Source organism: Anas platyrhynchos, chromosome 7 (assembly GCF_047663525.1).
Source record: "Anas platyrhynchos isolate ZD024472 breed Pekin duck chromosome 7, IASCAAS_PekinDuck_T2T, whole genome shotgun sequence".
Taxonomy (NCBI): domain Eukaryota; kingdom Metazoa; phylum Chordata; class Aves; order Anseriformes; family Anatidae; genus Anas; species Anas platyrhynchos.
Window position 1 is genome coordinate 7,169,956 of NC_092593.1, and position 27,681 is coordinate 7,197,636.

General features: G+C 54.0%; 2 protein-coding genes across 4 annotated transcripts in view; one reads left to right on the forward strand and one right to left on the reverse strand.

Annotated features, from left to right (window-relative positions):
* The window catches only part of IGFBP2 (insulin like growth factor binding protein 2), a 50,882-nt gene extending 49,204 nt beyond the window's left edge, over positions 1-1,678 (forward strand). For all 3 annotated transcript variants that reach the window (XM_027461100.3, XM_013109650.5, XM_013109645.5), the window contains exon 4: positions 361-1,678. In XM_027461100.3, the coding sequence (XP_027316901.1) occupies positions 361-528 (168 nt within the window). In that variant the 3' untranslated portion in view covers positions 529-1,678. The remainder of the gene's footprint in view (positions 1-360) is intronic.
* Positions 896-27,681, reverse strand: IGFBP5 (insulin like growth factor binding protein 5). Its single transcript, XM_027461440.3, has 4 exons — positions 26,062-27,681; positions 9,674-9,900; positions 9,417-9,536; positions 896-9,069 (listed from the first exon to the last, which is right to left on the reverse strand). The coding sequence occupies exons 1-4, from the start codon at positions 26,390-26,392 to the stop codon at positions 8,938-8,940; spliced, it is 810 nt and encodes a 269-aa protein (XP_027317241.1). The 5' UTR covers positions 26,393-27,681; the 3' UTR covers positions 896-8,937.

The window sequence follows — 27,681 nt, forward strand, 5'->3', positions numbered from 1 at the left end:
AATTTTGCTCTAAATCAAAGCCTGCTCTACTTAGAGCAGGCTTTGGGGGACAGAGTCCAGGTCCAGGCGCACTGTGCTCCCTGTCTCTGTATGGGAACAGGTAGGGACCCCGTTCCCAAACACGGTTGAGTGCTTCCATGGGGCCTAGCTGTTATGTTTAGCCCAATTGCAGGCAAAATGAAGCTTATGGAGGCCCTTTGTCAGTATATTTAATCCCTCTTTTCGCACAGCACCCCTAAACCTTGCTTAAATCCAAACCATCTGCGCTGAATCTCCAGAGAAACCACACAGGGCTGTGACGGGGGTGGTCTTCTCCACGTATCTCCTCAGCTGACGTCTGCCCCATCCCTCTCCCTGCAGTGCAAGATGTCGGTGAACGGGCAGCGTGGCGAGTGCTGGTGCGTGGACCCCATCCACGGGAAGGTGATCCAGGGTGCGCCCACCATCCGTGGGGACCCCGAGTGCCACCTCTTCTACACAGCCCACGAGCAGGAGGACCGGGGAGCACACGCCCTGCGGAGCCAGTAGACGGACGTGATCCTGCTCGCCGTGGCCCTGGTGCTGGATTTGTACATGGGTTTCAGCGTGTCTCTTTAGGCTCTGGAAGAGACCAGGGTTGGGTCCCACGTTCTGCCCTCCTGCTGCCCGGCTCCTGGGGAGGGAAGGGACGAGGGGAGGGGAAGGGCGGTGGGGGGGGGTTGCAAGGAGAAGGGACTGCTTTCCTATAGTCTTTTGCCCAATGTCAGCCAGAGAACCGGTCTTTTTTTGCTCCTCGCCCTGTGGCCCTGCCCTCCCTGCTGCTTTGCGGCACCTTCCGCAGGCAAAAACCCTTTGCCGTGGAGGGGAGGGGGGAAAAAATAAAAAATAAAATAAAAACCAACAAAAAATATCCCACTTCCCCCCTCCATCCCTCCCTCCCCCGAGACCAAAGACTGTAAATACTGCTTCTCGTGTCCTGTTGGTCCTGGCGCGGGATGCGGTGTGGGAGGGAGGGAAGGAGGAGAGCCCCCCTTCCCAGCTGGAACATGCCAGCGCAATGGGGATGCGTCCCCCAAGGGGGCATCACCAGGGGATAGAAACAAGACAGCCCCCCCCAAAACCACCCCTGGCTGCAGCCAGCCCTGCTGGTCCAGGAGGATGGGGCCTCTGGGTGACTGCGGAGCTGAATGCTTGGTTTTCCGAGGGGTTTGGAGGGCTGCTGCCCAGTATTTCTTAGGATCGGCTTAAGCTGAGGGAGCTAAAGTGAACTTGCCGGGGCTGGGTGGAAGGATGCCTGTGTAGATTTAGGATAACCAGCCAGGGAGTGTCTCTCTTTCTCTCTTTCTTTCTTTCTAGATAGGAAAAACTCATCTAAAACCTGCACTCCCAGCAGCTGCTCTTGTCCCTCCATTTTCGCTTGGGACAGGAGTGAGCATTTGCTATTCAGCACACACTTTTTTTTTTTTTTTTGTAAGTACAGTATATATCATGCTTTGTAAAGGCCCGGACACACACGCACCCGTCTGCCCACGTGCACGTTTGTATAGGTTAAAGCCAAGCAATTGCAGGCACTCTGAGAGGTTTTGCACTGGACATGCCGCTCTGAGGACCGATGTGTCTCTGCCATTACTTCACCTGTTGATTTCTTTCTGTACAGAACACACCGACGCTGAGAATAAATAACTTCCCCGTCGCCTAAGCAAGGAGATTTTATTTTTTTTTTTCCTCCCCTTTTTAATGTGGCTACCCTTTGCAAAGCAATTGCAAACATCCTTCTCCTTACATTAAAAGCAAGCAAATTGTCTTAGAGCTTTTTGCAGGACTTTGGGCAGGGCTGGGGGTGGGCATTGCTAACAGAGGGGTTGAGGGGCTGGTGCTGTCACTGTGCTGTCCTTGGAGCTTCTGGAGAAACACCACAGTGGAGTCCTCCTGCTGATATCCCTCATCTGGGGGCTTGAAGCTGGGTAAGGAAAAGCAAAAAGCCCCAAACTTTGCAGGAAAGGGAGCACTGGGATTTGTTGCTATTTTTTTTCTTCCTTCCTGTCCCTATGTTTCACATCTGAAGTGGAAAGAGCATGGATGGTCTGTGTCTATTAAACCCCTTGTGTCCTTGCGGGAGTTTGGAAGTATCAGTGGAGGAGAAAAGGAAAAGACCTCGGGGCTGTGGTGGGAAGGCGATGGAGATGTGTGAGAGGGAGCAAGAACGTATGAGGGGAGGAACGCACCTGCATGCAAAGCCAAGTAACTGTAAAAATGATGCTACCTGTTTTCTGTTAACAGCCAAGGGTGTTCTGCTTTTTCATGTAAACCTTGTGCATGCTGGCTCTCAGCTGCAGTTTGTACTTTTTGTTTTGTTTAGGAGTCAGGAAGTTTTCTTTTGTTTTTCTTTTCTCTTTTGGAAAAGCTGAGCTGCATAAAGTTGGAATAAATTAAATGGGATGCCAGAAAACTGTCATCTTCCCCCCCCCCCCCCCCTTCCCCACTCCCCTCTATTAATAGAGCATGTTTTCTTGCCTGCTGCATCACACACAAATTTGGGCCTGTTTAGCTTTTGCCCTGGGGGTGTTGTAAAATGCCGGGCCCAACAAGTGACACTGGGAGTTTGGCTTTCATCCTCACTGGTCCCAGTTGTACGAGCGGAGAGGAGCTGGTGTCACCCCCATCCCCCCTTCTGGGCCATGCTGCATGCGGTGTTTTTTTGTGGTTCTGCAAAATGCAACCATGCCTTTGAGTACTCTCAAGTCAGCATCTGGCCAGCACATGTGCGGAGACCGTTTCCCTGCCTGATGGTAGCCAGGTTTGGTGGAAAAGGGTGGGTGGTTTTGTCACACTTGGTTTGGTGGGGAGGGGATAGCGGGAGCACCCCGACCAGCCTCGTGCTCGCAGAGCTCTGAGGAAGGGTCCCTCTGCCTGGTGTGGGCACTGCTTTTTGGGGTCGTGGCAGATATTTGGCCGAAGACTGTAAGGGTGAGGGAGCTCTGCTCCTCCCTGCTGCAGTGTTTTAGTTGGTGCTTGTGCCTGACCATGCTGTTGGTTAGCCAGCAGATGGACCTGTTCTCCATGGCTCAGCCAGGTCTTGATGGTTTTGGTCTCCTCTGCCCTCTGTGTGAGGAGTTTTTGGGCTGGGCAGAGTGCTGCTTGGAGAAAAGTCCCCTGGCCGAAGCACAGCGCTTGGGACACACCACCACAAAACAAAGAATAACAACAAACCATGCTATATTCGGTTAAAATCGCAGCATTGAGGGCAAGGCCCCATGTGGCTGGGGTTAACCAGGGGCCTTGTGAGGAACGTGCTGTGGGTGGGCCTGGTAGGCCTTGCCCCTGCTGGGCCTGGGCTGCATGGCCGAGGGAAGGCCGGGCTTTGTCCCCAGAGGGATTTGGGCACCCAAATCCTATGTTTAGCTGTACAGCTCGGGGGGAGCACCCAGAAAAGCACCCCAAAGAGGGCTGGGGGTGGCAAAGGAGCCCAGAGCCCGGCCATGCCTGGGCTACAGTGGGGTCTACTGTAGGGCAAGGGGGGCAAAGAGCTTCTGGTTAGATTGCCCCAGCCTTGTGACATGTCCTCAAGGACACACGTGCACGTACACCTCTGCTGGGTGTCACAGCTTGGGGCTGGGCTTTGGGCTTTCTTCTTGCCCAGCTTTGTGTGTTTTGGGTGATGGGGTGGGAGGTCAGGGTGCAGGGACCCAGCCAGCAGCACTTGGGTATCAAGGAAAGCCCTGTGGGGTCTGGTGTGCACTGGCAAACTGCACTTCTAGTACAGCATACCTTATACACTAGGATAATGCAAATAATATTTAATATAAACAACATAATGAGATAGTTTGTGCAGCTCTAGCTACTCTCTACACCTGCCTGTAGCCATAGCGTGGTGGTAGGGCTATGAATCACTGTCCTGTGAGCTTGGGGGGGTAGTACCCTCGCTTTTGGGGTGGAAAGCCCGCTTTCAGTGCCTTGCATGCCTGACAGCTGCAGCAGCAGCGCCTCCCTGCCCAGCTCAGGCTGCAGGAGCAGCGCAGGCAGGCTCAGCGCGCCGCCTGCTGCCGGCCGCCTCCTGCGCTGTGGGGTGCCCAGCCTTGTGGGGTGACCCCACAGCCTGCTTTGGCCCCCAGTCAGTGGGCTATGGGGTGAGCGGGAGGCAGAGCCAGCCCCGCGTGGTGTAGATGAGGATGGGGGGACGTGGTTTGGCACGCTCCTGGCGACCTCCAGTCCTCATTTGGGGAGGAAGGGGGTGGTTTTGTGTCCTGCCTTGCTTGGGGTGCACGGGGTGATGCTGGCAGCTGGGGTGGATGGAGGGCAGGAGCTGGGGGTGTGGGAAGACGAAGGGTGGTGTGGGTGGAGGGGAGGCTGGATCTGGCATGGGGAAGGACAGGGGTGGTGGGAAGGGGCACTGAGAGCTACCCTGAGGTCTCTGAGGACCACGGCCTGGCTGGGCTGCCCTGCAGGGGTGGTTTGGGGATGCTCCTGCACGCTGGGGTGTTGGGGCAGGACTTCCCCTTGCCTGTGGTTTTTTGAGGCTCAAACATCGTGACCCAAACTGTGGATCTGTTTGGGGTAGCAGCTGGGAGCTCAGCATCACTGGCACCAATCTCTCTCCCCCAAATAACCTGGCAGAACCTGCTGTAAGCTCAGCCTTGCAATTTTCCTGCTGCCTTAGCAGATTGCTCCGGAGTCTAAAGCTCTCCTAAACCCTTGCCACCACACCAGCCCTGCCCTGGTCCTCCCGCAGCACCCTGCGGGGCTGGCTGAGCCTCCCCGGGCACAGTGTGCTGAGGGCAGGGCCGGCACACAGACGCTCCACGAGGGTCAGGCACGAGCTAACTGAATGCATAACTTTATTAAATAAATGCTTTGTCATGAGAAAAGACAAAGATCAAAGAGTAACATAAATTATAAGTTGAATAAATAGTATACAGCAATCTTCACTTTTTAATAAAATGTGAGATTTTTTTTTTTTTTAAGTACAAAATGCTAAACAGAGCATTAAGCTCTTCTTCCATTGTCAGTTTTTCACAAACTGCTTTTTTTTTTTTTTTTCCCACCAGTAAGATTATGAGTATTTCTTGTTTACTGGAAAAAAAAAAAAAATCAACGAAAACAAAACGAAACGAAACAACAGAGCTACCGTATGTATGTAAAGCTATAAAAAGCTACCGTAAAATGTGTAGTGAGTATTGCTTAAAGATTTAAAAAAAAAAAAAAAAAAAAAAAAAAAAAGACCAGGCAGGAAACTCGGAATCTGGTGTGTGTGAACTAGTGTGGGTGACGGTGGGCGACGTGCGCGGTGACGTCTGTCCCAGTGGCAGTGGCGGGCGGCTGGCGGGGCTGGGGACAGGGCACGGTGCGCAGGGCTCCTCGCCAGGGCCAGGACAGCGGTCTGGAAGCGAGGTGAGCTGTCGGTTGTTAAATATACAATGCTCCGTTTGGGAAAAAAAAAAAATCAGTAACAACACAAAAAAAAGAAAGAAAAAAAAAAACACCAACAAAAAGAAGTTTTCACGGGGAAAGGGGAGAAAAAGAGAAGGAGGAAGAGAGAGAGGGAGCAGAGAAATAGTGCAAAATGCTCTTGTACTAGTGGTTTTCGAAGGCCACTGCAGTACAGACAAGGGGTAACCCAGCTGCTGAACATCTCCCCTGGGAGATGTGGTCCAAGGGCTGTCCTCACCCCTGCTCCAGCCTTTTCCTCTCACCCGGCGGCCGCTGGTGCGTGAAATGGCCGGCAACCTCCCTGTGTGCCTCGGTCCCCGTGCCGCGTCCACCCCTTCTGGTTTCCCCACCCGAAAGGCAAAGCGGGTCCCTCCACCTGCCCGCTGAGAAGGGCAGCACTTGGTCACCGCCCGATGGATTTTGGAGCTCGTGGGGCCACAGCTGGGACCCACGTTGTATGGGGAGGACAGGGAGTCCTCCTCTGTCCCCCTCCCAGTGTCAAGGTGGTGGCTGCATCGTTAAGGCCACCACCAGGCTGGTCTGTGTCCCCTGGGAGCTGAGTTCTCCGAAATAAACGTCCTATGGGGAGCTGCCATCCCTCTGCCCGCTCCCATCCCGCCTGTCCCCGGGCAGCACGGCTCCTTTCTCTGCAGCCAAAGGCTTTCAAGTTTTGGGAAATCAAACAACAAAAACAAAATGAACAAAAAAACAAAAAAAGCAAGAACGAGAGGGAGGAGGAAAGGAGGGAGAGGGGCACTGGGGAAGGTGGTACTGGCCTATAACAGTCGGGAGGTTTTGCACGGGGACAGGCAAGTGGAGGAGATGGGAGACAGCGGTGACCGTGCCTGTGGCCCTGGGGGTTGGCACGGGCTCCCTCTCCATCCTGCCGTCCCTCCACCCCCCCTTCACCATCCTGTTCACCCCCCATCCTGCTCAATCCAACCCTGCTCCATCAGCCCCACAGAGCCAAGGGGTTCCCTCCCCAGCCCCAGCTCCCCCCCCCAGCACCACAGGGGTTGCCTCAATCCTGCTTTTGTTTTTTTCTTTCAAAAAGAGGGAAAGAGATCTGCATTTGGTGCCCCTCCTCACCCCCCCCTCGTTCCTCGCTTCCTTTCAGCAAAGGAAGGCACTCCACCCCCAGCTCCAAACATGCCCCGTTGGGTCTCCGTGGAAGTCTATTGGCAAAAAAAAAACACTTGGGGGCCATCCAGTCCTGCCCCCACGAGGGCAAAGCATCCTTGCAGGATGCCTGGTTGCGGTGGTGGTGGGGATGCCGTCCCTTGGGACGCTACGAAGGCACCCAACCAGTGATGGAGAGGAGCCTTCACCAGAGCTGGTGCTCCCTCCCATCCTGGCCCCACCGGTGCTTGGGCCCCCCTCTTCCTCCCTGTCCAGCCCCAAGAGTCTCAGACCCTCTTTGGGGGACGCATTGGCTGCATCCTCCCCCAAAGACTGGCCGCATCCTTCGGATGGCTCCAGGTGCGTGTTTTGAGTGCCGGGGCTGCAACGCCCAGCCCCCTACAGCTCCTTCTCCTCCTTCCCTTTGCTGCAGGATTTCCCAGCGCAGCAGTCACGGAGACCCTTGTCGTGGGGAAATGAGTCCCAAAATCCAATGTGGAAAATGAAAAAAACAAAACAAAACAAAAAAAAAAAAAAAAAAACAAAAATAACACAACAAAGGTCAGGAAGGCAGCTGACGGCTGTCCAAGCATGCCTGAGGCAGTGGGTCTCCGTTTGGTGGTGGCCTCTGTCACTGAACGAGGACAAGGTTCCTGGGTGAAGTGTGAGGACCTGTTGCAGGATCTCACGGCAGGATGGGGAGATGGCGGAGGGAGTCAGCCAGGGCAGACATGAGCAGTGTCCTCAGTGTGAAAGGATGGAGACTGGTGTTTTCCTAACCCTGGGAAAGGCTACAAACCAGCCTTAACAAAAACCCAAGACGAAATAAAAGTCTTTTTTTTCCCCCCTGGAGCAAACTTTTTTTTTTTTTTTGGCTGTGAAAACAAAAATAATAATAAAAAAAATAATAATAAAAAAAAATCTCCATAGTTGGTCTTCGCTGTGGCAGCAAAGGGTGGTGAAGGGTTTTGTCCCCGGTCCCCCGTCCCCACGTATGCCTGCTTCACGCTGGGGAGCGGTGGAGCATCTGCAGAGCCGGCTTGGACGCAGCCCTCGGTGTTGGTGGGGCCTCGGGGCACCTCCGTAGCTCTGCTCCCTGTTCAGTCCAGCAGCTCTCCCCTTGCTTACAGTGAAGCCTTCAAATTGCAGGTTTCCAGGCACATTTTTTTGCAAGGAGAAGTCACGTCTGTGTGCACGCACACGACAAACGCTTCCACACACACGGCTGGGTGACGTTTGGAGTCTCACTCGTCCAAAACTCGGATTTCTGACCTCCCGGTCAAGAGGAACTGCACTGAGAAGGGGACGTCTCCCTTCTGGAGTGTTTCTTTTTGAAGTCCACGAATATTGCGGGGGATATTCGTGCCGTTGCAGGAGCTTGTGTGTCCCTCCCCGGTACATCTCCAGGTGCGCGCAGCAGTCCCGCTCCTCCTCTTCTTCCTCCTCCTCCTCTTCCTCCCAGCATGGTTCAGATCTGCCTGGATCGGGGCGGTCGTTTGGGACGGAGATCAGATTGACTCGAGTGCATCCCGGCGATGCAGGGAGGAAACTCCAGAAGAACGGAGCAAGGAGTGGAGACGCTGGTGGCCGCAAGGTTTTCTCTCCAGACCCTTTAGAAAATGACTAGCTAATCCAGAAAGAATTAAAAAAAAAAAACCAAAAAAAAAAAAAACAGAAAAATTCACCCCGCCCACAACCCCAATTAGAAAATCACCAACTCGGAGAGCTTCCTACATTGGCGTGGGCTCTGCTCGGCAGCAGGGGGGCGCGGGTGGTGCAGGGAGAGGTGCGGGATGGCGGAGCGGCCGAAGCTGGCTTGTCTCTGGCTCTGTCCTTTCCTTGCTGAGTCCTTGCTGTCAAAACGCTGCTGTAGATTCCGAGTCCTCAGTTTCTTCAGGGTTTGTTTTTCTCTTTCCTTCTTTCTTGTCTTCTTTCTTTTCTTTTCCATTTTTGTATTCTTTTCCTTTTCTTTCTTCTCCATTTTCATTTTCATTTTCATTTTCATTTTCATTTCCTTTTCTTTCTTTTCAATTTTTCTCTTTTCTTTTCTTTTCTTTTCTTTTCTTTTCTTTTCTTTTCTTTTCTTTTCTTTTCTTTTCTTTTCTTTTCTTTTCTTTTCTTTTCTTTTCTTTTCTTTTCTCTTTTCCTCTTTTTCTTCTTTTTTTTCTGCTTTTCTTTTTCCTTGTCCTTTCTTAACTTCTCTTTTTTCTTTTCGCTCTCCTTTTCCTTATCCCTTATTTATATTTTTTTGTTTTCGGTGCCTTTCTTTCTCTTTTTTCTTTTCCTCTCTTTTTTTTTTCTTCTTAACATGAGATGAAAGGAATCGGAGTCCCGGGGTGCGGGGAGGTGTGGAGGGGAGGGTGGGAGGGAGCCTGGGTGGGTGGTGATGGGGCGGAGGGAGGGGATGCGACTTCACTCCACGTTGCTGCTGTCAAACGCGTGACACTGCAGGTCTCCGCTCAGGTAGTCAGTCCCCGGCAGCTTCATGCCGTATTTGTCCACGCACCAACACAGCCCACGCTTTCGGCCTCGGGAGGGCTTGCACTGGGGAGACACCGAAGGGCAAAGATCAGGAGCTTGTCACCAGCCCCTGCTGCCTCCCTTGTGCTGGCTCAGCCCAGAGTTTGACCACTTTTACCCCAGCACCTCTATCCCCAGCCCCGAGCACTCCTTTTCCTTCTCCCCTCCCAGCAGCTTCAGGATGCTCATCTCAGGCTGGACCACGCTCAGAGCCTCCAACAAGACCACTGAGCACCAACCGTGCCTGGAGAGGCTCCCAGCAACTTCCCCAGCAGCCTGATGGAGGAAAAACCTCCATCTGTTCCAGCTGGGATGGCAGCTGAGAAAAACCTCCAGGGTGAGAGGCATCCCTGCCTTCACAGGGCTCTCACCTGCTTCCTCTTGTAGAAGCCCTTTCGGTCGCAGTTGGGGAGGTGGACGGCACGGGGCACCATCCGCTGGCTGCTCTTCAGCTCCTGCAGGGAGGCCTCCATGTGCCTGCGGCAAGGGCCCTGCGAGGGGAAAATGGGGTCTGTCAGGTGGGGAGCACCTTGCGGCGAGCCTCGAGCCGTGAATGTCCCCAGGTCCCCCCCCGGTACCCTCTCCCATGGTCACCAAGCCCTCCCGGGGAAAAAGGGACGGCACCCACCAGCTCAAACTCTTGCCGGAGCTCGGGGATGACGACGCGGGGATGTGCCGTGTTCTCCGCCATGCCCACAAACTTGGCCAGGGTCAGCTTCTTCCTGCGGTCCTTCTTCAGGGCCTCGGCTTTGAGCTCGGAGAGGCGGCCGTGCTTGGGCCGGTAGGCCTTGGGCGGGTAGGTCTCCTCCGTCATCTCCGACGTGGTCGGCTCCTCGTGTTCACGGGACTCCCGTTCTGGAGGGGAAAGGACAGCAGATCATCAGGTCTCCAGCGGCTGATTGCTGGTTTGATCCCACAGGACATCTTTGCACCAGGACCGAAGAAGGCCCACGGAAACGTATCTGTCCTCCGGGTCCCTTCTGGGAAAGCCCCAGGTCTCGCTCCTGGTGTAACCCTCAAGGGGCCAGCAGGAAGAAGAGGCTTTAGCAGAGCTACAAACCAACCCTCACACAGCCACCAACTCCCATCCCACCCCACCTTGCAGATGCAAGAGCACAAGCCAGATACGCTCAAAGATGAGACGACGCCAAGGCCCGGGATTGTCACACAGCAAAGCCACCGCATGCCCTGATCCCCTGGCAAAGCCTGTGGCAACACCTCACAGCAGTGCTGCCCGGCCATAGCTGCCACCAGTGGCCCCGAGGAGCACATTTAGGCTCTGCCCGTGGCCCCGTGCACCGCCTCGCATCGCCCCAGCGTGACCTGCCCAGGCAGGATGCAGTCAGGAGCCCTGCACGGTTATATATAGGAGAGCTGGTGACAGGCTAAACTTAGCTGACTTGTGACCTTTTAGTGCAGCCACCAGAGTGAAAAAGGGCTATTTCTGGACTAAATTTGAATACGGTTTAGCTCCTGAGGTTGCTGGTCTCCCAGCCCCTGCTTCCCTGGGGACCGGTGCTGATGCTGCCAGGGCAGGCATGGGAGAAGCCACCAGAGCAGCAGGACAAGCACCAGGGGGCTGAAACAAGGCAGACAAGAGCAGTCCCTGCAGATGGCTTTGCCCCACCAGGTTACAGAGTGGTGCACAAGGGGACACCTGGCAGGGGATGCCCGCTTGGGGTTGATGGCAGCACCAGCCTGGCACATGCAGTGGTGGCCCTAGAAATGGCACAGGGGACAGGCTGGTCACTAGGTCCCCACTTTTAAAAGCTGCTAAGTTTTCCGTGGACACTTATTTATTTAAACGCTCCTCTCTCCACCCTCCCGCCCCCCTTTTTCTTTTTTTTTCTTCTCCCATGAGAACAGAGCTGGATCAGCATCCCAGACTCTGCACCCAGAAGCCACCTAAATGGCTCCACCCATCCTCCCTGGGACTTGCACGTCTCTCCAGGATGGGGTCCTCTTGCCATTTTGCCCTGTGACACTCATGTGCCTGTATTTTCGCCTTGCTGCTGGACTCACAGTCACTCCTCTATTATAAGAGGATGATGGACATGGGATAGGGAAGAGATTGATTACATCGGGAACGTACGGGGTGCAGTAGAAGTTCCTGCTTTGCCACAAGATGCTGCTGCACTCCAAGGTCTGAAAGCAGACCAGAGACAACTGCAGTGAACGAGTCCTTCCACAGCCCCGACACCGCTGCCACCTCTGTCCTTTGAGCCCCCTCTGGCACCGAGTGTGGGGGCATCTCCCTGGGCTGCCCCTGAGTAGCTGTGGGAGGGGAGGATTCACAGCCTGCCCTAACACGACAGCATGCAGCTCATCACCTATGAAATACCACCTAAGAGGGGCGCAGCTCTAAAAAAAATCAACAAACCAACGGGCCACGGCAGCGAGGATTCAGAAAAACAGCACAGCGTGTCCAGTCCCCCGGGCTCGTGGTGCAGGGGGTGTTTGCAGTGGCTCAGTCCGCTCATATGGGCAGCAACTCGAGCCTGTGCAAACACCTTGTTCCTCTGCTTCCTGCCAGCAAGCCAGGGCGGGCTGCGAGCCAGGGACTAACGTGGAGCCCTTTCGGCAAGGGCAGGTGGGAAGCACAGGAGCACGAGGGAGCCGGGGAATGGTGTGTGCTGAAAGCTGCCCAGCTCCTGCCCGAGTCCAGCTCTTCCTGCAGAGCTGAAGGAGCGCTTGGAGGAGCTGCTTTCGCCCTCCCAGGGATGCACGGAGGGCTGGCTGCAGTGGGACACCTCGGGGTGAGCCAAGGGGCCGGCTGGTGCAGGAGGAGGAAGGGTTGGGGCTACACAACCTTGTCCTGGCCGTTGTCTTGCGATGCCCAGACAGCCACAGGCTCTGGTTTAGGTCTTTATCTTCTGGTGAGAACTCCGTGGATCCCTTTCCTCCACCCTCTGGTGGTTTTTAGCCTGATTTCCTACAGCAAGGAGGCCAAAGCTCATGCACCTGTTCATCTGTTCCCCAATTTGACTCTAACGAGCCAATTTAGACAAAGGGAAGGGCAGAGGTCTCCGACATACAAACGACTGACGAGTTCTGGGCAGGTGGTGAGAGACCATCGTGGTACCAAGGCGAGGGGCCAGGCAGAGCCACAGCAGCAGCACCAGCTGCCCCAAATCCTCACCTTCTCCCCCAGCCATCTCACCCACACCAACCGGCAGCCACCCCGTGCAACCGGGACCGTGTCAGCATCTCCAAAGCCCCCACACCCATTCCTCAGCCTCCATCTGCCACCCCTGGCTGGCTTGTGGCAGGCAGCGTTGGCACCGCTGCGTGTCTGCTCCCAAGGAGACGCTGGCGGGAGGAACGCCCAATTTCCCCGAATGAGCCCTAATTGTGCCTGTCTGAGACTCAGGAAGGAGGCTGGAGTATCTCCTCCCTCGCTGTCAGGATCTGGCCCGATGCACAGCCCATTCCCGCCTACAGTCGGAGCCAACTCCCATCCGCCTCGCCAACCTGGTGCTTGGGTTTCAGGCAGGCGGCCGTTTGCAGAGGCAGAGCAGCCGAAATCTCCCAATCCCAGTCCCGGGCACAGGGCAGCAGGAGGTGGGTGAGCCTCACATCGCCATCCCTTCTCCCCACCATGGGGAGATGTCAGCTTCTCTGCAGATGTCCCAGACCCCATGGCCACACCAAAGAGTGACATTGGTGGCCACGCTGAGGATGCTGGCTAGCCGGGAGGTGGCACTTGGGTTGTAGGAATCTCAAGGGGCTGGAGACCCTATGGCTGAGGCAGGAGATTGAACTCAACTCAGAGCCACCCCATGACTTTGTTGCTGGTCCTGGCACTGTGGTGTCCGTGGGGGACCCAGGGAAAGACTGGAGAGCTCCTGGAGACCAGCTTGCAGGTCCCCAACACCGGTCAGCTGCTGTCCTAATTTCTGCAGGCTCCCATCAGCCCTGGGAGGCAGAAAATACCCTTAGCTGGCTGTGGGCTGTCCCCTGCCCCAGGGGATGAGGGCTTAATGCTGGAGCTGGCTGGGATGAGCTCCTGAGCAGCTCCTTCCCTCCAGGAGCCATTTCCACCCTGCCAGGAGAAAGCAAAACACCAGTGACAGGGAAACCACAAATCTTGCCCGCTGTCCTCCACAGGCACGGTGCAGAACAGCCTGTGCACCTCCCTGCACCTGGCCCCAAAGCCAGCCCACGTGCTTTCGTGCTCCGGAGGCTTTTGGGCACCGCACAGGGTGCGCGCGTGTGCACGTGGGTGTGTGGGAACGCCACCTCCCCGCTCGCTCGCGTTGCAGGAAGCGTTTTCCAAAATGACTGGGAGGCTTGAATTTTCGCAACAAGTTTCCATCACTTTCTGGCAGGAAGGTAGGAAAAGGACCTATTTGCTGCTGCTAATGATCCGTGCTCGTTACATCCACAGCCCGCTGCTACAGGACTTGCTGTCCTGTTCAAAACCCAGGAAAAAAAAAAAAAAAAGCCATGTGCACCTCAGGAGAACGAGCACAACCACTGCCTCTGATCTTGCTCAACAGCCTGCTTGATGATTATCACGATTATTATTATTTACAGCACGAGCGCTAACATAATACACCGCTTGAGCAGGAAGGTGTTAGAGGAAGACATAACGGGGACCTGAGTTAAACCTCTAGCAAGGGAATGACAGCAAATGTCACTCGCTCAGTCCTTCTGCCTCCAGACCGGGCCCTCTGAGGGGCTCATTGTGGGATGGGAATTAAGGCTTGCATTACCCAGGGCTTCTTACACCACAGAGGATTTACCCCCAGGATGGAGTGCCACCACCCAGTGTTGCCACGAAGGGGAGGACTTCATCATGCATGGCCCCACACCCTGCTTTCCTCCTGGGATTTTGGTCCCTAGTGGCAGCTGTCTTTTGAGCATCCTGGTTTCTGTCCCATCACTGCATACAACAACGTAGCGTTTTCTGAATTTGGCTGGGTGATCTTTGACACCCTGGCCTTTCTTTCTGGACAGCGTCCTGGGATCGGGCATCTACACAGGCACTGCTGGAGCTAGAAAAGGGAAAATGCATGGGGAAAGGCTGGAGGGACCGAGGGAGGGCTTTTTCTGCAGTTCCCATTGATAGGAACCACAAAGCACTAATCAGGACCAGATCCAGACACTCCCTCCTGGCTTCACCCATAACATCTCCCTGGCACAGGCAGCTGCAGCCTCCTCCCTATTGCACCTCCACAACCTGATGAGCCCCACGTTGGTGCCTTACATCTTCCTGCTGGACTTTGCACGCACACGCAGGCAAAGGCAATGATTGCTGAAGTCAGGGTCTGTCTCCTCCTGCCCTGCACCTGCCAGAGCGCCTTTCTTTTTCCTCCCCATCCTTTTTTGCTGCTGGTTCTTGCTGGGCAGCATGAAGCAGCTGCCCAGGGCTGGGAGAGGAGGAACATCAGTGCTGTCCCTGAAAACAGCTTTAGCACTTGCAGGTCATGTTAGGGATGTACCTATTTTTCTTCAGATTGGGTCTTACACAGCAAGTCTGGGCTTAGGTCTCTGCCTAGGGAAAAAAAAAATAAAAAAATCTGGGTGCATTTCCCCCTCTTGTTCCTACTCCAGAGGACGGAACATGCCTGACCCGCACCAAAACCTCCTGGAACAGGCAGGCAAGTTCCTCCCCAGCCTGCACTTGCACCTGTGACCATGTCAGGAAAGTAAAACTCCCTCCCTGCTGGTCAGCACACGGGGAGAGTGTTTGCACTCCCGCCAGGCAGGCAGGGACCGGGAGGGTCATCTCAGCTCGCGCCCTTTGGCAGCTGGAGAGCACGACTGAGCAAAAGCATTCCTGAGCTCCCCAGGGGCTGCGGGGATCAGCCCATTCACTGCCCTAACAAAGAAAAGCTCGCTTCCATTCCCAGGGCAGGCACAAACCCCCAGCGTGACGGCAAACGACCCCCCCACAGCACTGCTGGAGTGGGCACGGAGCCGGCTGCGGCGTGATGCCCGGGATTGGGGTCAGTGCCGCGGACCACCGCCCCGGTGAGGTCAGGCACTGATGTCAGGCATCCGCGGCGGCCGGCCAGCCTCAGGAGGAGCAGCAGCCAGGGCCAGGGACGCAGGCTGCAGCCGGTCCCTCTGCTAGCCCCGGGGCGTTGGCTACGGGAGAGCCAGCTGCAAGGCGCCTTGGACTTTCGACGAACTTTTGTGCTTTGGTGGGGATTCAGCGGTGGGCCGGCGCGGGAGCGCGTGTGCTGGTGATGCTCGCAGGCGATGTGAGACTGGGAGGAGGCACCACACACCGAGACGGGCTGGAAAGCAGCAGCCCTGCTTGGAAGGGACAACCTCTGCTGATGGCCACCTCGCCTCCCCCAAATCCCCAACATGCGCAACAGGCATTGACGATGGACCGAACGCGGAGGATTTGGGGTGGCTAAACTCCATGTCTAGGTCATTGTGGAGATGCTGCACCCTCCAAACAGCAGCCAGCCCTGTCATTTCGCTTAGATGCTGATTTCAGAGTGGAAGGACATATCTCTGGAGACCCCGGTCTCTTTTCTTGTGACTCCTATGGTTTCACATAGGCTGAAGCTAAGAAAGGTAAATCCCACCACCTCTTCAGGACTGGTCTCCCTGCAGCCTGTGATGTAGCTCTCATGGGAAGCTGTGCCAAACTGTCCTACATACACAGGTGCACTGGTAAGAAAACCCAGACCCTGTTTCCTTCACTGGGAATTTGCCCAACAGTTGTCACAATAAGCAAATTACCTTTGTGATTTGCACACTGCTGCAAGAAGTCTTTAGCAGCTAAAGCACCGTGAAGTATCCACAAAAAAATTCATTCTGCCCCACCATGCCCAGTCCCCTACTCAGGATAAAGAAAAGAGTCCAAACAATCCACAGACCGCAGCCCAAAAGCCACAGGAGCTTTTGGAAAAAGACTTCTGGGATACCCCAGTACCTTAAATCCCAATGACAACATGGTGAATGTTTCTGGAACCTCATTCTCTTGTCCCACAGAGACAATTTTGAAGAGAAGGCCATGGACTGATGGGACCAAGCTCAGGGAAGAGATGGAAAAGCAGCCAAAGAGCTAGAAGTGCTCAACCCTAGGCTAAGACTTATCTCCGTTTTATCAAGCTGAAACCCAGCAGGGTGCTTAGGAGCTGCTTGAAGAACCATGGAGAGTGAAGATAGATAGCAAAAGGATGTTCTGTGCTGAGGCCTTTGTCTCTTAAGTTAGAGTTTGGACTTTGCTGAAGTAGTCTGGAAGACCAGCTCTTTCTCAGGAGATTAATGTCTCCTCAGCAGAAACCTGTGGATGCAGATTCTGCTGCATCAGCCAGGGCTCACCTGCAGAGCGTGAATATCAGGTGCTTGGGCTGCCCCCAGGTTCACATACGATGCATAAGAAAGGGAGATCATTGTCCTGATGACCTTGCGTCTTCACACAAAGCTGGATGGGGGAGAAATGCAGCTCAGCATGTGGGAAGGAGCTCTCAAGGGAACCAACTCATGTTTAGGTCTGCTGCGGAAGCACATGGCCTATCTGTAGGAATGAATCTCTGGGTCAGCACCACTTCTCCGCACTGCCAGCAAATGCTGTGGAGGTGGGAGAGGTAAAGTTATGGGAGCTGGAAGCAGAGCTGTGTGCCAAATGATACTTTCCTAAGCTGGCGTTCCTTACTGCAGCCGCAAAATAAAACTACCTCGGAGCAACTCTCCAGAACAAAGAGAAAATCAGGTTTAGATATGGGTAGCACCATGACAAAATCTCCTTCCCTAATTGCTGCCAGCTGTTAGTTCATCAGGCTCCAAGCGTCCACGCTGTGCTGGAGGAGCCAGGCTTTGGCATCTACTGGTGAGTTTTGCTGTTTGTGACTTGGGATGTACAAGCAAGGACTGGGGCTGACAAAGAGGTGGTGTCTTTGACTTGGTTGTTTCTCTCCAGATAGCTCCCAAATCTGTACGAGGTTAGTTCTCAACACAGGCTTGAGAGTTTGCAATGTGTATACAGGGCACACGAAGCCAGGGTGAGAATCCAGGCAGTGTGACCAGAGGCTTGGGGTTCCCAGCAACAACCATTTCTGGTGAGGTGGAACCCAAGATACCTAACCAGTAAAAAGGTTAGGAAACTTTTGAGTCTCTCCCTTGTATTAAAAATGAACAAATATCCATCCGTCTCAATGAAATTATGATGATGTGCCCCATCTTGCAAAATTGCAGGCACTCTGCTTCTAGATAGCTGCTTGGATCACCCTGACATTTCCTGAACAAAGTTATTTTCCAGGGGACTGAACTGGCAAGTGGAGAGGAAGGAAGTATTTCAGGATTAGATTTACATCAAGAAGCTTCTGTAGCTGATGCACTGATGATAGGAAGATAAAACATATTTCCTTCACATCATCTGGAGACTACAGATGTTCCCCATTCCATATGCTGAAGCTGCAGAAGAAGCTGAGAGATAAATTGAAGAACAACTCAGAGAAATGTAAATAAATCAACTTTCAATATCATAGTGACCAAGACATATTTTTCCTTCCTGGAAAGGATGAAATCATTCAGTCTTTCTTAGTTTTGCATGTTTTCCAACAAATCCACCCTAGTGGCAGATTCCATTGGTTCTAATAAAGGCATCAAAAAAGCTACCATGCCGCCAACTAAGAGCAGAAAAGAACAAAGAAGGAAACCCAGGGAAGAAGATTGCCTGTCTCTGTCTAACTGATGGTACAAGTGAGGAAAATCTGGAGTAGCTCCTGACAAACATTATGGGATCATTTACTGACAGTTTCTCTGTGAGATTTAGCTGTGGCAAAAAGAAAGGAAGCCCCTCATGGAAAACAAACATGCTTTCACGTCTTCTGAATGAAAACAAAAGGGTCTGAACTGCTCATCTGGCTACCAGCTGAGAAGAGATGACCTGAAAAAGCATCTGCTATGAGGGTTTTCTTCCAACCCATCACACCTCCTTACTTCCTACGGACACAGTGAGCCTTTTTTTCAGGTCACCTCTTCTCAGGGTTTTGAATTTGATTGTTTCATACTGAGCAGAGCTCTTAACAACTGGGAACCGAGCCTGGGAGAGGCTGGTTGCACTGGAGAACAGAGGTCTCCATCACAAGATCCATCCCCGCTTATGGTAATGATGGGCTCTGTCAGACCCAACAGCAACCAGTATCTGAAAGATCCACAAAAGCCAAACCTGTTTCTCTCTAGAAAGAGATGAAAGCACATCAGGTGGAGTCTGGAAATGCACCTGTGTCAGGTGCTGAACAAGAACTGTCCAAACACCACAAATATTTCACACGTACAGCTGTGACTGCAAACCTCCAGCCTAGCCTGGATTAATTTCTAGGCCTTCGGCCTGACTTTCACAGCTCTGCCTTAAACCAGATGGAAAAGATCTGTGAGATCATCCATTGCTCATCTCTGTGTCAGCACCAGATGACACATCGTCACATGCACTGTCCAGCCTAACTTTTACAAGCTCGAAGTGATGAGATTTCCACCTCTGCCCTCAGGCCTCCCTTCTGCTTTCTCAGTGGCTCCTTCTGTCAGAAAGTAGAGTAGGCCTGAGTAGGCCCGGCCATTCCTTAATCCCTCAGTCCACTTAAGAAGTACCACATAAAAGTACCAGAAGTTTGATGTTCACACTCTGACAATATTGCTAAGCAGAAACTTGCCCAAGCCTGATCCGAAACACTGGCTCTAGTCTCTCCTAGCCATTTCCCCCCCCTACACCGCACTGGGGCATACACCGCCTGATTCGCTTTGGTCCAGCAGGATGTAAAGATGCTTTTAAATGGTAAAAAGCATCAAAAGTCCCTTTATGCAGCGAAATGTACAGACCTCCATTTTGGGGTCTGAAACTCCAAGAAAAACAATGGATTGCTCTTTGCAACAGGTCCCGAGCCTTTCCAGAATTAATTCCCTGTTGCATTTCACTGTTTTTTTCCACAACCTCAAGCTGTCCCTGTTGCTACAAAACAAAATAACTGAATACTGAAATGCTTATGAAATGATGCAGTAAAGTTTCACCCATTTCTGCCATTTCTTCAGGAAAGCAGGAGCCACAAATGAAAAGTGACTGACACAGCCAAATATATGTCTTTAATGACTGGTACGCCCTAATGAGACTTTCTAGTAAAACTTCTTTCCTCTTTTCCTGCATCACTTTTAAATTAAAAAGTGAAAGCCAGGTCCCATGGTTGTTCACTGTCTTAATTACTAGATTTTCATCTTTAGTCCAATGCATAACATCTGATTTCTTAAGCATGAATAATGAAAGGGTCTGTTGATTTAATTGTTTTCAGAGGACAAATCCCATCTGAATTTGGAACAAGAAAATATTTCTATTGGTTTTCTGCAAAACAGAAATATGACTATTAGTCAACTTTGGCCCTAAAGTTACCTTTAAGATACATTCCCTCTCTTGTTTAGCTGGGGGATCATTTCCTTAAGTATCTGACAGGATTACCTTCTTGCCCTTAAATAGCAACCAGACCAGCAATCTCCATCAACATAACAATTATCTCCATCAGTGAACCAGCTGTGTCCATCCAACAAGCAAACAAACCAAACTCTGCAATAACAGCCCTCAAGGCAGGCAGCTGCTAAGTGCTTTCCAATCCTACTGAAGCCAACAGCATCTCTGGGCTTTCCGCCTCACAGTCCTTCGAGGACTGAATTAGCTGGCCCCCAAGGAAGGGATTAGGTGCCTGAAGGCCTATGGTGCTCTGGGTCCCAATCCCTGGAGAAAAGGCACTCGGCACCTTTCAGGATCAGGCCCTGCCTGGTTAATAGGGAATGATGTGCAGCCGAGGGAGGCTTGGACCTTCCTTCAGGCCGTAGCATGAGGCAGGTGTGGTGTCCTGGTGTCCCAGCCAGAAGCTGGCTGCTCTGTGACATGGACTGATGGGCAGTTCACACACTTATCCTGGAAACATCATAGGCAGACATCAGATCCACCAGAACATGCTGAGAAAAGGCTTCCTTGAGAGCAAATTTGCCCACATCAAACCACAGAGAGTCCCAAATTTCTGCAAACACATTTCGCTGGCTCCTGCTGGGATTAACTGCGAACCGGTGGATTGACATAAACACTAAGGGGTCCCCTTAGATCACTAGCATCAAAGAGCCACTTCAAAAACAACATCTTGCTGAGAGTTGCCTTGGCTACACAGCTGAAGGAATAGAAAGAGAGCGTCTGGTGGGGGAGCGGAGGGGAGAGGACAGGGGATTTCACTCCTTCATCACCAGATGCGACACGACCCTTCCCAGACGGGCTGACACACGGAGCACAACCCATGCCTGGCCTTCTCCAGTGGCGTCCTAGGGCCTGGGAGCATGGCACGGCTGCCACCCTGCTCTGCAACCCGCAGCAGCCCTGGGGACACCCAGCTGGGAGGCTTTCTCCAGCCTGCCAGGTTACCTGCCCTCCCCTCCTTGCAGCAGAGCATCCTCATGCTTTTGGCTACACTTATCCTGAGGATAAATGCACGATACCAATCTTTTCTACCTGTTAAAAAAAAAACAACTCCTTACAAATGACTAGGTGGTTATTATGAAGGCTGCCAAGGAGTTCACCCAGGCCAAACCCTCTGGATCATCTCTGACCTCTCCATGCACCATGTCTTCAGGGCCTGCTGCTTCCTCCTTCTCAGGTTATTTCTCCTGTCTTCAGCTCGCCACATCACCAAAATGCCACCTTTTCTCAGCTCAGGTCCTGTTTCCCACTTCCCCAAAGGCCACGTGCTGCTGCCTTGGCAAAGGGAAGCTTGCAGAACAAACACAGTGTGTGAGCTCATATCCACGCAGCTGGCTGGGGGGACTATCTGGCCTCTATCTCCTCCCTTACCTCCCGGTGTTTGATATGCTCACCTGCTGCATCTCATCTCTCAGCCCTCGGTGGGAGGAACGGGTAGGCTGCTCTCTGTACGCCAATATCTGATCTTTATGGCCAAATACCCCATGTGCCAGTCGTAAGCAGAACCAGAGCGATTTATGCGTGCTGCCTGGAAACCATTCTGCCCCCAGAGACAAAAATGCTTTGTAAGTGTGTTTCCACACATTAAATGTTTGTGCAGGCATGTGTGGGTGTGTGAACACGGGCACATGTGTGTGTATGCTCACAGGGATATCTTCCCGGCACATACCAACCCTGCTGCTCAGCAGCCCACGTAGAGGGGCAGGTGTGCTCCAGCCAAATCCCACTTTCATTTATGTCCGCCCCTGAATTTGCACTACTTTGCTGGGGAAAAAAAAAACACAGGCAGGATCTGCCATGCTGTGGATCATTTTCTCTGCCCTTTGAGTTAGCACAGGTGAAATGAGCTATGTCCTGCCCCTTCCCAGTGCTCTCAGGCTTCCCAGTTTGGGTGAGGAGCACTGAGAGCCACCACTGCTAAATCCACTCCTGCTGCTGCTGCTCCTTGCCTCGTGGATGGGCGCTCACAACCAAGGAGCAGGCGAAGCTGCAGAGTGCAGCGAGCAAAGCTCGCAGCCGACGTTAGGAGGAAGCAGAGCACCGTGCTGTGCTCGCAGGCACAGCCGCTCGCTGCCTCTCCTCCTCCTCCCTGCCCTACCAACACGCGTGTGCCAAACGTGTGCCGGGCACAGGATGCTGGTGCTGGAGCACTGATGGGAGGAGGCAGGCGGCCTCCCTCCAGCATCCCTCGTATCTGCGGAGGCTGCCATGTAAGGCCAGCCCCAGTGCTGCAGGCGGTGGTACAGCTCCAGGCGGGCTTGCTGGGAGCGGGTCCAGGCTGACAGACGTGCGCGGGAGCTTGGAGCCGCTCCATCACTCGCGCACGCACGCACGCACGCATGCACGCACAAAGCCACGTCTTTGCTCCGGTGAACTCTGCTGGCACCAGGCAGGAATTTCATTTGGATCAACTACTTAATATTCTTGCTCCTTCCTTAGAAACCAGGCTGCTGAAAAGTCTTTCCAGCCAAGGCCCCTCCTTTCCTGTTTGAACCACCCCATCCCTCCCTCCCCCGTACACGCACACCGCAGAAACCCAGCTTTCTTGCTGGCACCTGATGGATTTCACCTTCTCTCTCTTTTTTTTTTTTTAATATATTGTTATTGTTGCTGAAACTTCAGATCAAAAGAAAAATGGGGTTTTTCCTGTTTCGGATAGGAGGCTTTGCAGGCCTGTTGATACTAGCTTTTGCCTTGACAGCTCGGCTGCTGCTCTGCACAAAGGACCCGGTGCTCAGCACCGCACGGCTCCTTCCCCGGGCCCACAGCTGCTGCTGCGTGTCCCAAAAACCCCGTGCCCGCATCCTGCATCGCTGGGCGGGGAGGGGAAGTGCACTGGAAGGAGAAGCAGGGTGGGGGGAACGTGTTGGGGCGGGATGAAGGACTGCACCCAACAGGAGCCGCAGGAAACCTGGGCTCCACAGCTCTCCTCCGCCGCCTGCTTCCAGCTGACGCAGCAAAGACGATTTTCTTAGCGCTAATTCTGCGCACCCCCCCCCCTCCCTTCCCCTCCTGGTTATCGTTGGCGCACGGTTTCGTGGGGAAACTTGCCAAGTCTCGCTCGCTTTCTAGAAAGAGAGAAGGAACGAGAGAGGAGAAGGAAATATTTGACAACCTTTGTTTTTCCACGAGCTGTTTCAGGGCGGCGGGCTGCGATCTGTGCCCCGCGCTCCCCGGCGCTCGGCCTGACCTTGCTGTGTCAGCAGGAGGAAGTCTGGCGGGAGCACGGGGCAGCGAAAATGGAAAGACGCGGTGTGTTTCAAACAAAACTTAAACAAAACAGAGAAAACCCAGAATCCTGAAGCTTGTGCCATAAATGAAGCTCATTCATGTATTTTTTTTTTTTTTTTTTACCAGGAATGTCAATTACAGCAGCGGTGTTTGGCTTTCGGCAAAGGACGGTGTCTGACTGCTGTGCCAGCAAGGACTACAGGGACCATCCTGTCACTACCTACCCATCAGCCTACTTAAAACGAGCCTTACCAAAGCCCTTTAATCCTACATTTGCTTTCATTTCCGACCTCTTTGCCAGCCAGGAGCACATCCTGCGCAGGAGCCCTAGCGTTTCTCAGCGCTGCCGTGCCCAGCTTACAGAAGAGGAAACTGAGGCACGGTGCCCAGGAGCATCCTGTCCCCACGCGAAACATCTGGTCTGCAGCACAGCCAAGCCCGGCCTCCCAGCGCCGGGCTCCTGCAGTATTCTTGCTGCCTTTCCACCTCGGCTATAAGGAGGAAAGCATCTGTGATTTTCAGCTCAGCCAGCGCAAGTGCAGAAATAGATAGAAATGCAGTTTGATCTAGTCCTCGCCACTGTCCCGGAGTTTATTTCGCTGATTCTTTCTCAGCGGTTTGCAGCTCAGGGCCAATTTTGGTCATTGATAGATCGGAGGGCCAGCCCAGCTTCCCCAGCACACAGTCCCTGCGCTGCTGGCCAAACTGGCAGAGGCCAGAAAGTTCAAGTCAAACTTCATTTCTTTCCTTGCCCCGTTGCTTAGTAACACGCCTATGAAAATATACTTTGTTCTCACACACTACCAGTTGAATGCCAAGAGCGTTTTTTCCCTCTCCCATCCTCAGGAATTCCTGATTTATTTTTTATTTCTTTTTCTTTCTCTCTCTCTCTTTTTTTTTTTTTTTTTTCAATCGTGCAAAGCTCGGGAGAAGCCTGCTGGTCTGCTGCGGCTTCCTGCAGAAGCCTTCCCCAGCAGGGCTCATCTCCCACCTGCAAACCAAACCCACTGAAAGGAGCCCCCTGCGGCGCTCAGGGAGTCCAAATGGCAGCTGCAGGTGGTGCCGGGGGTTGCTTTCGCAACAAACCTGCAGCCTCTTCCCTATTCCTCTCCTTGTTCGCTCCAAGGGTGCTCCCCATCCCAAGCTAACCCAAAGCAGCGACGTTATGAGGGGACCAGCCAGAGTTTGCACGCAGAGCACCTGCTAAAGGACCAGGCTCCTTGGGCAGAGCGAGGCAGGCGGAAGGAAAGGGGACTCAACTGGCAGCCAAGACACAAAGCTTTTTGGGGTGCCCTCGGTTCACACCAGGCACCCTGCCTAGGGGTGCAAGGCTCAGCCCCACTCTTGTGGCTGCTGCTGCCTTTTGCCTGCATGGTTTCCCCTCCTGGCTGCACCGCCTGCCTCCCGAACGCACACGCACACACGCAGGGTAAATAAACACGGCGGATGACGCGCTCGGGGATATTTCGCATAGCTCGGCCGTCAGCAGCTTCGTGCACGGCTTCCTGGGCTCTCACACAGGGCAGCAGCTCCCGGCTCCCCTCTCTGCCCCCCACGCACCTCTCCACCCGGCCCTCACCCCGTCTGCAAGCTCCCTTGCAGAAGGCCCAGCTCTGTTTTGCCAGTTTTGGCCACTTTTTGCAGAGGCCGGAGAGTTTTGGTCATTTGGAGGGGGGGAAAGTTACACGTCAATGTATAGACGTGCCCACAGAAATTGGTTTTGCTCTGCAGGATGGAGCGCAACAGCATGACCGCTGCCTGCAAGCAGCAAAGGGGAAAAATAATAAAAGCACCAGGATTTATTAGGTGCTGGAAAGGAGAAACGGATTCCCATTGCGCCGCTATAAGCAGGAGCTTGCTAACAAGCTAAAATGACATTTTCCTGAACAAAAAAAAAAAAAAAGGGGGGGGGGGGACGACTTGATTCTATTTTTTTTTTCTTTTTTGCAAAGTGCTTTCCTAGGTCCCCTGGACTCGCAGACCCCCGCCCGCCCCCCTCCTCCCCTGCATGCCATGGCAGAAGGGCAGAAGCTTTTGGAGGAGCAGAGGGGCCCTGTCCCTGTCCCAGCCACAGGAGCCAGGAGTTTAACCCAAGCGAAGGAGCGCTTTCTGCCGTGCTTTTGTCACGTGCGAGGTGCGAGCAGTTCAGCAGCTTGGCTTTGCGCTGCTGCTACCGCGCCAGCCCTCGTGCTGGCTTCTAATGCCTTCTGCCTGCCTGCTAGCGGCACTGCCATTCCCTTCTGCAGCCGCGGATTCCCTGCTCCTTGTGCACCTGCTCTGCTCACCTCCCAGCGCTCAGACCCATTGCCCAACAAAGAGGTCCAGCAGCAGGCAGCCGCGGCCACGAGAAGGCGGGAGGCTGAGCGATAAACCCGGGGGGGGATAAACCTGAGGGTTTTGGGGATGGGGAAGGTGCCCTGCCCAGAAGGAGCCTTTTATCTCGAGTGCAGAGCCCCAAAGTGGAGAGAAAGGGGGGGTCCTGGAGAGGGTGAGGATGGGGATGCGGGAGAGATGTAAAGGATGCAACTGGAGGAGGACGGGGATGCAGCTGGGACTACGAGCGAGTTTCTGGAAGTTTTGGGGAAGAAAACGTCCCCATTGGGGATGGGACAACCTAGAGGGGGTGGATGGGGGGGATGCGAGATGATGCAACAGGAGGTTCAAGCGGGGCACGGATGGGAAGAAGGAGTGGAGAAGTGGTGGGGGGCAGCTGAGGGGATGGCAGAGCAGCCGGGCAGGTGGAAGGGCAGCAGGAAAAGTGGGAAAGCAACAGGGGGATGGCAGAGCAGCCAGGGGAAGCGGTGGCGGTGGAGAAGCAGCTGGAAAGATGGGGGCTTGGCAAAGCAGCGGGTGGAGGGGCAGGGAGAGGAAGGAAGGGGGAAATAGGTGGAAGGACGGAAAGGCAGGCGGGGTGGGTGTGTGCAGGAGGGTGGAAATCAGGTGGAAAGAAGGAAAAAAGCAGCTGGGGAGATGGACGGGCGGCTGGCGGTGGGGAATGGAAGAGCAGCCGGAAAGGCAGCAAAAGCCACCAGGGGGAGGGGAAACGGAAGAGCAGCCGGGGACGGAAAAGCGGGGCCGAAGGATGGAAAAGCAGCCGGAAAAAAAGCAAGCGGGGGCGCGGAAGAGGCACCTGGACCGCTGCAAAACGCAGGCGGCGAGCTGCGGGAGCGGGGGCAGGGGAAAAAAAAATTAAAAAAAAAAAAAATAGAGCCGGGGGAGAGGTGGGGGGGAGCTGCAAAGCAAGCGGAGAGCCGAAAAAAAAAAAAAGCAGGCAGGGAAACGCGCTCCGGGATTGGGATAAAAAAAAAAAAATTAGGGAAAAAGAGACGGAAAGGAGGAAAGGGAGCCGGCTGCGGGGCACTCACCGGCCTTGGCTTGCTCGCGGTAGCTCTTCTCGCTCAGGCAGACGGCGGTGCCGTGGAGCAGGGCGTGCAGCGGCTTCTCCTCGCCCTGCCGGGGGAGGCAGCGGAGCCCCCGGGCGCAGCGCTCGGTGTAGACGCCGCAGGGCTGCCCGGCGGGCAGGGCGCAGGTGAGGCAGCAGCCGCAGCCCGGCTCCTTCACCAGCTCACAGCCCAAGGGAGGAGGAGGGCAGAGGGACAGAGCTTTGCCGTCGCAAGGCTCGCACTGCACGAAGGAGCCCAGGCACCGCGACAGCCCCGGGCAGGCGCCCAGCAGCACCAGGAGCCGCAGCAGCATCGCGCCGGGGTTAGGATGCTGCGGGATGGGATGGGATGGGGAGCCTGGGGGGGGGGAGATGGGGGGGCGGGCGGAGCTCGCTTCCCGCTTGGCCCCCTCCGGGGGGCTCGGAGGGGGGTGTTGTGGGCTCGGGGGGGTGCGGGGAGAAAGGAGAAAATCGGATTCAAAAAAGAAAAAGGGCGCAAAGCGCAGCCCCCGCTTGCCGGCGCCCCAGGCTGGGGGTTATTGGGGTGCGGGAGCCTCCCGCTTCGCTTTTTTTTTTGGCTGCGGGGGGGGGGGCGGCTAGGTTTGCTTTGGGGCTTTTTGTCTTTCTTGCTTTTTTTTTTTTCTCCTCCTGCCGGCTTTTTTTTTTTTTCTTTCTTTCTTTCTTTTTTTTTTTTCCTCGCCTCGAAAAGGGGGGCTTCTCACCGCAAAAAAGAGAGGGGGGAGGGAAAGGGAGGGGAGGGGGGGAAAGGGAGAGAAGCGTGCGGGGGCTGCACGGGGGGCTGCAGCCCACAGGTTGCGGGGGGAGCAAAAAGGGGGTTGGGGGGGGGGGCCGGAGACTTCACGCACTCACTCACACGCACACGCACACTCTCCCCAAAGGGCTGGGAGGAGGCAGGTTGGGAAGGGAGCAAAGTTCCTTGCAAACCAGTGTCCTGCTCCTACTGCATCAAGGCAGTCAGGAGAAAAAGAATAGCAATAAAAAAAAAGGAGAAAAAAAAAAAAAAGCCCGCAGGAGAAGGAAGAGGGGATGCAAAGCTCCCCTTCCCTCCCCCCTTTTCTTCTGCAGGAGGAGAAAAAGTCTCTCCCGACGCAGCGAGCTGCTGGGAAGCTTGGTATGAAGCAAAGTTGTGTTTCGATCGGCTCTGTTCAACCTCCCGCTTTCCTCTTCCAAGATTTGCAAAGGCAAAAAAACAAAAAATCAAAATCAAAAAATAATAAAAAAGTGGGAAAAAAGCCCCCCCCACACCAAAAAGGCAAAAGAAAAAAAAAAAGGCAAAAAAAAAAAGTTTTCTGCAAAATTAAGGGTGGTTGGTTGCAAAGTCTGCAGAGGAGCGGTAAAAACGGGGGGGAAGGAAGGGGGGAAAAAAATAAGAAAAGAGGTAAAAAAATAAAAAATAAAAAATCCACTTTGTAGATCTCCCAACACTTTTCCCCTGGAGAAGTTTCTAAAGAGACTGAATACTGCAGAACAGGCTGTCTTTTAAATAGACTGCCCCTGGCTGCCTGCCAGCCCCTAGCTGCAATTTGAGATCCCAATGACACCTCAGCTTGACTGGGTGCCAGCAGCCAGGGCCCTATCAGTG

Coding starts and splice junctions, on each gene's coding strand:
- IGFBP5 (XM_027461440.3), bottom strand. CDS start 26,392: ATGCTGCTGCGGCTCCTGGTGCTGCTGGGCGCCTGCCCGGGGCTGTCG. Junction 9,901..26,061: donor CCGCGAGCAAGCCAAGGCCG/GTGAGTGCCCCG, acceptor TTTCCCCTCCAG/AACGGGAGTCCCGTGAACAC. Junction 9,070..9,416: donor GCTTCTACAAGAGGAAGCAG/GTGAGAGCCCTG, acceptor GTGTCTCCCCAG/TGCAAGCCCTCCCGAGGCCG.